The 12,982-nt window shown below is 42.9% G+C and overlaps 1 protein-coding gene across 1 annotated transcript; it reads right to left on the bottom strand.

Moving 5' to 3' along the window:
* Positions 1-1,640: 1,640 nt before the first annotated feature.
* Positions 1,641-11,387, bottom strand: LOC115392241 (CD81 antigen-like). The gene is made up of 8 exons (XM_030096804.1): positions 11,103-11,387; positions 9,569-9,683; positions 4,511-4,608; positions 4,317-4,391; positions 3,735-3,848; positions 3,503-3,601; positions 2,372-2,455; positions 1,641-2,244 (listed from the first exon to the last, which is right to left on the bottom strand). The coding sequence occupies exons 1-8, from the start codon at positions 11,166-11,168 to the stop codon at positions 2,182-2,184; spliced, it is 714 nt and encodes a 237-aa protein (XP_029952664.1). The 5' UTR covers positions 11,169-11,387; the 3' UTR covers positions 1,641-2,181.
* Between the last annotated feature and the right edge of the window lie 1,595 nt (positions 11,388-12,982).

The following is a 12,982-nucleotide window of genomic DNA, read 5'->3' as shown; positions in this document are numbered from 1 at the left end:
AATCGAAATCGAGTTTTTTACTCTCACTTTGGAAATGAAGCGGTACCTCTGTTAACTTTACAAACTGACTCGAGCGTGTTTGATCCTAAATGTACAAAAGTCACAAGGAAACATTGTTTATGTCTTTAAATGATTCCAAGAGGAACTGAAGTCAAACAACAGAAAGAGAAAGAATGCGTCCATGTTCTTATCTCACTGGACAGAGCGTAAAGATGTCTGAGTGATGCCAGAGAAGGTGAGGGAGACGCTCTCCAGGGACACCAAACTGTTTGACTCTCAAGCTCAACGAATTCAGCTGATTAGTTTGCCAACATTCAGCACTGAATTTACCAGACTGCAGCCCATGTGTGATTGAGTGTTGATAACAACCATATGTGCTTACTGAAAGTCTTACAACCACAGGAGCACGAGTGAGATCAAGGAAGGTCCAGTCGACCCTCTATTTCAGCACATTGTTCGGAGGAGCATTGTCTCAGTAAAACAGGAAACGTGGCTTCCCGGAGCGTGCGGTTTAAATTTATAACTGGATGCTGTGGCTTTAAGATTTCCCTCGACTGTAACCATGGAGTAAAGATCAAACTCATGCAACATGCCAAAACCAGGGCAAAGATAAGACTATAGGCTACATCTATTGAGCAATGTTCACTGTAAACCTTTTATTGGGCAACTGACCATATTTGGTTACTCACACACCTCTTCCTGTTTGCTCAAACCTATATGTAAGTTGATGACCTTGACAGAATACTTTTTTTCTTTTCAATAAAGATTAAACTTGGCGCTAAACTCTGAGATCGGAGCTGCTCTTGTAGGATTTCTGTCTGCTTTGCTTCACTGCCAGACAGACTGATGCGTTCAGGGTAGACTATGACACCATGCTTGATCACAGTGGAGACATAATCCAGGTGCGTGTGACAGTACGTCAGTTTTTATTCTGATGTTCAGCTCCCGTCAGCCCCAGTGAGAGTACTTTTGTTTTTGGTAATCCACATTAAGTGTTGTGACTATTCAGTTATGCAATGGACGTGGCAACAACGTGTGTGTGTTTCAAGTTTATCAGCAACTCTCAGTAACATCATCGGATTGTAAATTTCAGTTTAGAAGCTCACAGGAGCAGCCACCCATCTCTCCGCCTGCGTCCCCACCCATCCCTGCCCCTGAAGACATCACTCGACATGTTTGAGCTTGAGGAGTCCTAAAAGAAATTCAAACTTCGTCACGTGTGACGTCCTTTGCGCAGGTTACGCACACGTGCGGCTGAGATGAGAGGAAGCTGCTGGCAGGACAGACGTGTGGTGCTGGGTGTGTCTCCATCATGCTGGAAATACCAGTCTGGCGGCTTTTCTTTAACTGTGCTGCAGCGTGCACCACTCTGCCCCCACGTGGTGACATGCGGTTACTGCAGATCGACTGAATATTGCAACATAAAAAAATGGGAAAATAGAAAACCAAGCTGTGACATGCAAAATACAAAGATTTTGCTAAATTTATTTATTTTTTTTAATAAATAACTTCAAACTAAATAGAGGAGTCATTTAATCATTACTTCATGCTGAGGAAACATAAGGCAAGAAAACAGTGTTACAAGAGAGAAAGGCATAATTTATTAGCATTCTTAACATCTTTTAATGAGAAAACAGCTTTTGTCCGTACATGAGGAGTGTTTCTCTAGTTAACCAAAGTAAAACAGCACGAGATGGTTCATCAGACTCAAAGAAGAGATTGGCAGCTATAAACATCCTCTCCGACTCCTCTTCCTAATCATTATTAGAGCGAGAAAAAAACATTTCCCTAGACCGCTGAAGCCCAGACACTTAAATAACACTGTAACTTCAGAGCTGGACGCCACAAAACCCACCAGTGAGGGAATACTTGGACCCTAAGTGTTATTAACATCTGACAAGCTTATGTACAATTTATACATCCATAAAAACAGAATTGATCACCAACAGAGAAACATTTCACACCATTTTGTATGTAGAAAAGATTCATCTTGCTGTATGATAAATAAAAAAAATAAAAAGAAGTTACTCTGAAGGAATGATAATGACAGATTAGTAAAATTCAACTAAAACCTTAACCCAAAATACTGAAGAAATATCCATCTCGTGCTGTAAATTTGAAGAAGAGGCGCTGCTGCATAGAAGAACAATAAAATAATCCCCACACAGGCTCGGTGAAGTCTTATTGTGCAGGGCTGTTCCGGATCCCACAGCAGAGCACCATGGTGAAGATCATCTCAAAGATCTGAAGGTTGAAACAGGAGATAATGGTCATTATGTCTTTGTTCCAGTAACCACGTTGCACCATTTCCCCGCAGTTTAATGGAAACTTAATGTGAAACATCCATCTGCATTTTCAGTCTGACACTCACCATTATGACAGCGACCACCAAGGCAGCCAGGCCAATCAGGTGGAGCTTCTCAGAGAACAGCTCGATCAGTTTATGGTGACAGCTCTGAGAGGGAGACAGAGGCGGGATGAGGACACAGACCACACTGCCGCGATGAATAACGCATCCAAACGCACACACACACACACGCACACACACACGCACACACAGGAGTGAGTTACATGTAACTGAGAACAGAGGCTGCTGTCAAAACAAGGTGCCAAATGTCTGCTGCTTTGAACAAATAATCACATTTTATTCCATCAGACGGCAACATGAACACAAACTACAATGTGAAAAAGAGGGAAAATATTTTTGGTTCCATATTTTGCACAACGGTTTTTATTATTTCTCTAAACAGTGTGTACGAGGAGCTGCTAAACTGATCCCAGCTAATCTACATGAGATTTTTGACAACTTACTGGCAAAAATAAATTCCCTGTGTGGGATTTTTTTATTATCCTTCACAGATATGGAACAATAACGCTCTAATGCCTGATGACCACAGAAACGATGATGACAAATCATACAGATTGAACAAATAATCTGGCTATAAGGGCTTTTTCCAAAGCCTGATTGAGTAATATTGGTGCCTAAAAATAAATAAATGAAGAAAAAATGTCCTAATTTCTCTGTATTTAATCTTTAGCCATCCAATTTAACCTGAAGGAGCAGTGGGCAGACGCTGTGCACTGTGGGAGGCATTCGGACTTCTAGGAAAGACCCACAGTGGGATCAACTAGAGCACAAGCCGCGGCTTTCACTTTCCCTATTGATATCTTTTACCACTCCACTGAACGCTGGTTACAAGCTGACATTATAAAGTGAAAAGTGACATTTTTCTATCATGGTCAGGCCTGATCTGTTGATATGCGTCAGTTATACTTCATATGATCTGTGTTGTTTATTTGGTAATGAGTAAAAACAACTAAAAAGTGAACATGGAAGTCACATTTTCAGTGTTTTGTAAATCTGCCAGGAAGGATCTCTTTTCCAGCTGTTCTGTCAGGATGTCAAACAACAACATAAAAATAATTATTGTACCAAAAATTGTAGCCAAAAATCAACTTATTGGATGTTTCATTCAGGACTGTATAAAAAATGTGTGTGTACTTGTGACTTCAGGAAATCCTCCGGACTCTTTCGAGGACACAAAGTGCTGGTGACTTGTTTAAAGAGCGGGGTGTCGTCTCCCTTTCCACAGCAGTCGAGCTGATGAAGAAACCATATCAATCACTTTAAAGCACGAACGATTAATATCCATCACAACTTCTTACAAACACAAAAAAACTAAAACAGCTGAGCAACAACTTAAGTCTCCCTGAATGTTTTCTTTGATACGTACCGTTCTGTGGAACGCATCCAGCACCTTGATGGCGGCGTCTTTACTGGGAGACCCTGAGACATCTACCGCCTTGATGTACGCCGAGTCGTAAAAATTGATCAGCTCTTTGGAGATCTGTGGACGGTCGGGAAAACGGGCAGGTTTTTGAGAGACAACAAACAACAAACGGAGGGTGTTCACAGAGCAGAGGTGGAACATCAATAAAAGACATCAAACAGGCAGCGAGCTGTGTGTGTGTGTGCGTGTGTGTGTGTCTGTCTGCATGCGTTTGTTCATTCTTCTATACTTGGGGGGACCTAAACCTTTTTGCACACTACCAGATGGGGATTTATGCCTCAAAAAGCGAGGTCCCCATTAGGTCAATCAATACATTTTGAGCTGGAGACATGCTTTATGATCAGGGCTTTGATTGAGGTTCAGTGAGAGATAGTCGGGGGAAGTGCAGAGGGAATTAATGAAAGTTAAAATATTGTATTCCTATGCCATAGGGCATGGAAACAATAAATTGTGTGTGTGTGTGTGTGTGTGTGTGTGTGTGTGTGTGTGTGTGTGTGTGTGTGTGTGTGTGTGTGTGTTACTCACAGTGTCCCTGTTCATGAAGCCCCAGATTGCTGCAGCCACTTCGCAGGCAAACAGGATCACCAAAAAGAAGAAGAACTACAGAAGAAGATAAAAAAATAACACCAGACCTTAAGATAAATTATTTAATTGAGAGGAAAGAAACGCCTCTTTTTTTTTTAGATTAAAGCTGTAGCTGCACAGTCTAAAATATTCACCGTTCCCAGCAGGCACTGCGACTCCTGAATGGCCCCAAAGCACCCCAGGAAGCCCACAAGCATCATCACTGCTCCAACAGCGATCAGGATGTACACACCTGCGAGAAACAGCAGAAACATGCCCATCAAACACAGCACATCACCACGAGGGGGCAGCAGTGCACGGGGCTGGAAGTGCCTTCCTGCCCCCCCTCACTGATCCTAACATTGTTTGGTAGTGGACTTCCTGGATGTTTTTCCTGCTTTCCACGTAGAATGACATGACAGCAGCGTCATCCTGAAGATAAACAGCTCCCGGATCCTGAGGGAGGGCGGTCCGTGCAGCAGCCCCCAGGAGGAAATGCCTCCAGGACACCCCCTACCCCCAACAATACCCCTCAGCGCTGACCTGTGACCTCCAGAGTTGCCTTTCCTCAGGAAACGCAAGGGATCATGTCAATCCATAGACTCCCTCCCAAAATACACAAACACATATCTTACAAAAAAAAAAAAAGTAAAATGATTCCTCCTGGTTTGACTGCTGCTGTTGACACTTTATTTACATATTCTTTTTTTTTTTTTTTCACGCCCACACTTTGTTATTTTCCACTTTAGCAGAAAACACAACTGTGCAAATGCGCCACAGGCTCCCATGCAGGAAAACATCAATGAATTTCAATAAAGCTCCGGTTACAGCAGAGGCTCGTGCCACAGCCTCAGCAGCTGGGAGGGAAATGTGCTCAGCAAAAATCAGGAAACGAAGGGAAACTAGCTTTCCTGAAAAGTAGAAGTCTCATTCAAACTGATTTAGCTTTTCCACGCTTAGTTTACAAATACAGACATTTACTGTTGAAGCCTGTAAACATGAAGCCAACTGTTTCTTAATTATGTCCAGATGGCGTTTAATTATTGAGGAATGTATTCCAACCTTCCTGATGTCTGATATGATCAAACATTAAAGTGAAGCCAAACATGACTGGACACACTCAATCTTACCACCTGTTCCACAGATATATTCTACATTTTAGAAAGTGTTTTAATACTGTCTTCCTTAACACGTGCACATTTTGACCATCTCAGCCCAGGCAAAGACCACAGCCAGCACAGATCCCTGCGATCTAGTGCTTTTTGTTTTCACTGGAGGAATGGCAGGAAGGGTTGGCGAAGGACAGAAAAGAGGTTGGGCAGCTCCACTCAATCAGAAAATGAATGATCTGCATGGTTTAGGAGAGTGAAGGAGATAAAGTTCCCCGAAGACTGCGGTTTGCTTCACTACAATCTGATGACTTCTGTTCATTCACAGTTTATTTACACTGGTACAAAGAAATCCATCAATAAATAAATAGATCATATTCAACACTGCAGCATCCCCTTGTCCCATTTCAGATTTATCAAATATTTCACAAAGTAGAGATAAGATCTGACCTAAAATACTTAGATATGCTTTTTTTGTGATTTAATCAGTTTCCCAATAAATCACTAAAATCTCAAGAAGACAAATATTTACAATTAATTTCAACTACAGGACAGTGCGTAACTTTGTGTTCTACTGTTTTCACCGTAGTGAAATATGTGGCCGCGTTTTCTGCCGCTGCTTTCAGTGAGACGATCTGGGAACAGCCTGTCACTGGGTTTTCTATTCTTGTAAACACGCAAGTAAACTGCAGCAGGAGCCCCTAATGTAGTCTGACAGGGCGGACCGAAAAGGGACAGACAGTGAGAGGCTGCGACTGCAGGTCCTCAACACCTCACTTTAAACCTCATTCATCACGCGCGGCCATTCCCCATCCTTACAGCCCCACGCCCCACGCCCCCCCCCCCCCCCCCCCCCCCCCGCCGTCTCGACTCGACATACACCCCACCAACTACTGCCACCCCTTCTTTTTCAGGACTTTGTTGCACTGAGAAACGGCAACCAGGGCCAGAAACCTGGCAATGCGGCAAAGCAGACATTATTTCCACTGCCGACCATTACTATGACAACACCCTTTGAGGTTTGAAGGCTATTGAGACCTTAAGGGAGACGGACGATCTGAAGCCCCCGGGGAAGTTCATTTATTTCTTGTCTCGCAATGTAATCTCTAGAATGGGGGGGTGTGGAGGGGGTGGGATGGGTGGTTGAGCACCAGCTAAAAGACCTACTTGGGCTTCTCCCTTTGCTTTTCAGCCAGAATCTGAAAAAAAGAAAGAACGAAAGAAAAAAAAGCCACATCTACACTATAGGCTTGACACCAATAAACTGAGATATCAATGACTTTAAACTGTGTACCAGTGGATATATAAGGGAGGCGGACTGTTCATTCCTTTATTATTTACTCTTCTTTATGATGATTTATTGCTTAATATCACTGTGTGGACATAATGACGCAAGGATAATTAATTGTGCTCTATCTAAAAAAAAAAAAGCTGTAAAAACCTGTCCAAAGAAGATTACAAGTAAAATTTGCAGCGATTCTGTCCTGTCAAAGATCTATCTATCTATCTATCTATCTATCTATCTATCTATCTATCTATCTATCTATCTTATCTTATCTTATCTTATCCAGAGGGAAACAATACTACTGCTATGAAACGCTTCTAATTATTTTCATAAAGATCAGTTAAGTAAAAGTCAAAAAAGGAACTGAAACTATAAACATAGGTATACAGGAAGGGAATAAAGCTAAATATGTAATGACTGTTGCAGAAAACATGAGGTTTAAGAGTTGAGTGGTGGGGCAGTGGTTAGTGCTATTGCAACGCAGCACCTTCTTTAGCACTGACTAGGTTGAGAAAAAAAAAATTGGGGTTGGCACTTCTTCTGCGACTTGATGGCAACACCTAAGAGCAATTACTTGAAGCACTTTTTGCACTTACTAAAGGTTTTTCCTTATGTCTGAATTCTTGCTTGTGTTGTACGTCGCTTTGGACAAAAGCGTCTGCTAAATCAAATCGTAGAATTGTAGAACAAGCTCCAGATTTGATTCCAGGCTAAAGCTTCTACGGAAGAATAAATGAATCCGATTAACACAACTTGTTTCCAACTTCTTTTCATGTTTGCAAAGTATTTCAGGTAAATTGTGTGAGCATATGCAATGACTGTTTTGCTTTTATTTACTATATTTTGTCTGGACAGCCGATCTCAGCTGCACCGAGCCAGTCACCTGGTGCTGTCCGCCATCAGCCTGCGGCTCTCGTGTCCCAAACCTACACTTAAAATTTTGCATAGTAAATAAATAATGTAATTATATATATTTTAGCGCAGTTAGTCTGACAAGAAGTTTATTTATTTCCAGTCTGGCATTGAAAGAGATTTGTGTGTGGGGGGAAAAAAAAGAGTGGAGATGATTGCCAGAGGAAGTAGTCATGTTCCCTTCTTCACAGCACACAGACGGAGAGTTTATCTGAGTTACCGGAGCCCCGCAGTAGGTATTTATCAGTGACAAAATAAACAAAGTTAGAATGAATGAGATTTTAATACCCCCGCTGGCCTTTGTTCGCGAGCTTTCCCATGTGGGCGACTGCTGTTTAGACAAAGCCGAACAAGTGCCGACAGAGCGGGTTCAGCAGATGTGAAGCCAGGAACAACTTCACTTTCACAGTCTTTCTTGCTCGTTCTGTTTCGTAACATGATGTAGAAAAGTCACTGCATTATAGATACGGTGCACAACATGTTCTGTATCTCACTGACTGTACCTCCTTCCGCATGTGTGTTACAAGCTGACCAAACTGACAAATGCCAACAATAACGGTGCAGAAGTAGGAGCGTGTGTATTTTCAGTCTTACATAAATACCACTTTGGTGCGCCAGCATGCTAAAAACATCCACTCCAAACTCTAATTTGAAGGATAATGTGCAGATGTATGGGCTTATTTGAATTATGCATGGGCGTATGTTCAAGGGACACGGGGGAAGAAAAAAAAAGGAACCTTCTCCTTGATCTCGCTTGGGTGGGCCTCTCTTGCCGCCCTGCCTTTAAAATCACAAGTGTGTCTTTCCTCTATAAAAAGCATGGGCTTGCTTTTGCTCTGTATACTTACCAAGGAGAGCAGCAGGAGCCCGAATGTAAATTAATGGGCTGACTGGAGTTCACCACCACAACACAGAAAAGGGATTGGCCTTTGAAATGTTGAAGTAATATCATGTATTGTAGGCTTCTGTGGCCAATGTCTGGAGTTACGAGGGCAGCGGAGGGGACACGAGAATGACCTGTAATTTCAGTGGAACAGGCACACACACAAAAAGCAAAGCTGCAACACATGACTGCAGAACGGCTGAAAGTCTCAAAGATCCGACACTTCAAAGTGTGACGGACAGAAGGCACATAACATCTGGATTTCTGCATCGTCGTCAAAAATGTGCAGAAACGTGCCTCAGCATCTGTCTGAAACATCTGGCCGGGGGCTTGAGGGAACGCTGAAGGTGGAGGTTTATGTCATAAGCAGGTATATTTATGCAACATGGCCGACGGTGTGGTCATCAGCCAAACGGTGACTCCTCAGCTCTGCTGCGGATTTACGTAGATCCTGTTTCCTGGTCTTTTCTTAGAGTCACACCGTGCCTACTATTTCTGTCCTTTACTTGTGGCTGAGCAGGTACTTTTTATGAATTGAATAGCTTTCAGTGCAGCATTGTCTGTGATGTTTGTAGCGCATGATAGATGAGGAATAACGGGGAGAAAAACATCCAGAGGTGAGATCAGTGTCGAGGAAAACAGGCGCACACAACAGGAAACAGGAGGGGCACAACACGATTATGAATGAGCAGCTTCGACAGGACGGGGAGCTCGGAGGCAAAGGCAAACTTTAACTTTAACTTAAATCCTCTTCGTCTAAAGAGCAATTTTTGTTGAAGATTAAAAAAAAAAAAACATGAAGCTTGAGATATTTGGTGTTGTTCTCCTGCAGATGCTGAAATTGTAATCATGAAAATATCTACTTTTTTAAAACCTCCCTAACTCTGAACAGACACAACAATAGAAACCGTTGGTCCACTCGGACGATTCTGCTAAACGTGTATCAGTTCTGTGTTTGTTGTTATGGACTTTGACCAACTGATAAAACAGTGAAAAGAAAGGTCAGTGAAAGACGGATACTCACTGATGTAGAAGGTGTGGGGCGCCTGGTGGCCTTCAAACTCAAGTATGAGGAGGTTGCTGGTTTGAGTGTCATGGCGCAGCCACAGCGCCACTACTAAGATTAAGCCTCCGGCCAGCTGTTCGGGAGACAAGAAAGCTTCATTAAGTATTTTCTGTAGCGTTCTGACTTCGGTGAAACCTTGAATATCATGAAATTTTTAATAGAAACCCCAAATAAATGTAAAGATAAACAGTAACACAGGCTTAAGAGACTTTTTGAAATGGGTCATTATTGTCATTTTTGTAGCTCAAATCTAACTGTACAGAAAGGACATCCTGACACTTTGTGACCTCCACCACAGACCCTTCACAGCTTTGTTTAAAGCCAACTCGACAAAACAGAAATATCCTGACGAGTGTTATCACACAGGGACAAAATTAAGTGTGGCTTCTTGTCCTCATGCCAGTGCCAGTGTTTATATGAAGATATCTGCACATTTTTTTGTCCTGACTGCACCCCATTGTTCTCTTACAAACCGGAAACTGAATACTCGACGTGAAAAATAGCAAAATGAGGAAGAGAGTGCTCAGAGGCTTCTACAACAAGCACAGCAGCAAAACCAACAGAGGAAACATTCAATCATGCGTGGTGTGTCCAGGATATGGTGACTCTACGTTCACCCAGAAGAGAAAGAACAAGCATTTGGAATCGACTAACAAGGGATCAGATGTACCAAAGTCACAGACGAAAACAAAAAGTGATTGACAAAGCAACAGGAAACCTAAAGTGAAGAAAGGAGGGGGGAAAAGTACACAGCTGGCTCCTCAGTGCTGCTGCATGTCCCTCATTACTGAAGCACCTTTTCAGAAAAGAAAGCAGATTTGAGAAACGTTCAGTCTGTAAGATCAACACATCAAAAAAATAAATATCCAAATTAAAGAAAACTTCAAAATGAGTTGTGAACAAGGATAAAAGTAAGAAACTGTCCATGTGGGAACAAAGGAAATGCACCGGAGCTACCCTCCCCCATAAAAACTATTCAATCTGTTTTTTAATGTATCTTAACATGGATCCAGGTTTCATTAAGGGCACAGTGATAAGTTCAGTGAATTACATGATGACTGCAAAGTTAAAATGACATAATCAGATTTTTTTTTTTTTTTAATTAAAGTTTCTGCGGCCTGGAACATTCAGTCTGCAGTTTGTTTGTGTGTTTTGTTTTTATTTTTTTCTGCAGCTTTTTCAGGATCCTCACACTGGTGCTCCACCATGTTGAAAGCGTTGAGGAAGAAACGTGTGCCTGCAGTAAGGATGGATGCTGCTGTGCCCCCGCAGACAGAGCAGAGCCAGACAGAGCAGCATAATTCATACAGCTGAGACAACTCCTCCAGGGTTTATTATTTATGAATCTGAAGCTCGGAGCTGCACACATGGGTAAACATGCAGCTGCTCAATTCCATAAAAAGACCAACTTTTTCCTCCCTAAACGAAGCATAAACAGCATTCAGCCACCAACACAGATTGCAAATTCAAAGAGAAATGTGTTCAAACTCACCCAGAACAGGAAATTTAAGAGGAATAACATGTATTTAATGAAAAGCGTGCATCCTGCCACAGCCATGCTGTCACTTCTTTCTCAAGCCCGTCCTTTTGCCCAGATCGGATAATTTGTGAGAACAGTCGACCTCCCGGGATCTCGAACACAGTCCTGCCAGTGGAGTCCGTTATTTCAGGCCAGTTGGAGGAGACGCGTCTATACAGCAAACTCCTCCTTTATAATAATCGAGAGTGAAAACCGAGACGGAGAACTGCCCACCGAGCGGGGCGCACAGAGGAGAGCTGAGGGGAGCCCAGAGACACCTCTGCAAAGTTTGAAAAAAAAGAAGAAAAAGAAAGAAACATCGGAGGATAATAGATCATTCTTCAATTTCCCAAGAAATACATGCAAAACCAGCAATATAAGCTCAGAATAGAAATTAGCAACAATCGTCCTATTTTTCTTCAGTTTAAGTCTTTATTTTTTTCTGCAAAGACAGAAGTCTTGAAGAGATGAAAAGTAAAAAAAAAGTGATTTGTAAACATGTGGATTAACTTTTTATGATTTGCCCAATTCAAACAAAGATTTAAAAAAATGATTTGAAGCATACTCTGTTTTTTTTCCTAAAGATTAATCACTTCCAGCTTTTCAGTGAAATGAATTGTTTCTGAATTATGATTGTGATTAAAAAAACAAAGAAAAGAAAAACAACTATGTTTTGAAATGGACAGCACTTAAACCAAAAAAATGCTTCAACATAATTTGATGCAGTGTTGGACCGACCAAAGTCATTAAGACGCAATAAAAGTTCAAGCAATATGTAGAAAGTAATTGCGCCCTCTGCTGCTATAAACAGGGAGAGCAGCGGGCTCGCTGGCTCATAATTACACAGATCAAGTGAAAGCACAGAAAAAGGCGCAAACACTAAATGTTCTCGGCTGCTTGTATCAAAACATGTCCGTGTTGTTTCCCGTCTGAGGAATGTCGACAGACACGCGGCGGACGGAGCCCTCGCGTGCGTAAATCATGAAACTTTGAGAGGCTGAATGATGAGCGTGTTTTTGATGTGATGGGCGGAACTGCGCCTTCACGGCTCCAGGGTCACACCTTCCCCGGCCAGCTGTGCGTAAAGACGGTGTAGAGAGGGACGCGGACCGTCGCCGACCACAGTGAGAACTGACAGGAGGAAATCACACAGCGATGACAGTTTATTAAGAGCGTTGTCTTGAACGGCTGGCTGTGTTTTTTTTAAATCGTCCACGCAGGGTCTTCTGGGCATGCTCCATCTGATGTGAGAGGAGAGGAGCTGGGTGAACAACAGGCAGTTGTTTGGGCGTTTTTTGTTTTTTTTTTTTGGAGGAGGTCCATCTCCATCTCGGCTCTCTCTCTCTCTCGTTCTCTTTGGCGCAGAGAAGAAGCGGGGCTCGTCCTCCCTCCTCAGACAGTCTTCATGTCTGACTGACAGGAGCGTGTAGTCTGTGAGAAGAGCGGCGTCTCTCTGCTGAGACAAAGACCTGCTGTTCGGCGTTAGAGGCGGTGGAGGAGGTGAGTCTGAAGGCAGAGAGAGAGAGAGAGAGAGAAGGAGGGAGCGAGGCGGACGGAGGCGCTCCGAGTCTCCATCAGGCGCTGTCCGCTCAGCACCACCGCAGTCACCTTGCTGTGAAAGTCATAAACCTGCTCAGGACTCTTCCCGTCAATTGCCGCAACCTGGTGAGTCCAGTGAGCGGGGACTCGTCTCACCGTCACGGAGAGAAAAAAACTGCCCGCGCTTTGCCCCTTTATCTCGACATCTTGGATCTTACCGACGATGTGACGTCCATCCTTAATGTCATGCCATTGGCTGCAATCGTTTTGGATTTCGATCATATTCCTTCCAGTCGGTCTGGCAGCTGCGCGCC

The sequence above is a fragment of the Salarias fasciatus genome, chromosome 7, assembly GCF_902148845.1.
Source record: "Salarias fasciatus chromosome 7, fSalaFa1.1, whole genome shotgun sequence".
In the NCBI taxonomy this organism is placed as follows: domain Eukaryota; kingdom Metazoa; phylum Chordata; class Actinopteri; order Blenniiformes; family Blenniidae; genus Salarias; species Salarias fasciatus.
This window is presented reverse-complemented; position numbering and strand designations above follow the sequence as displayed.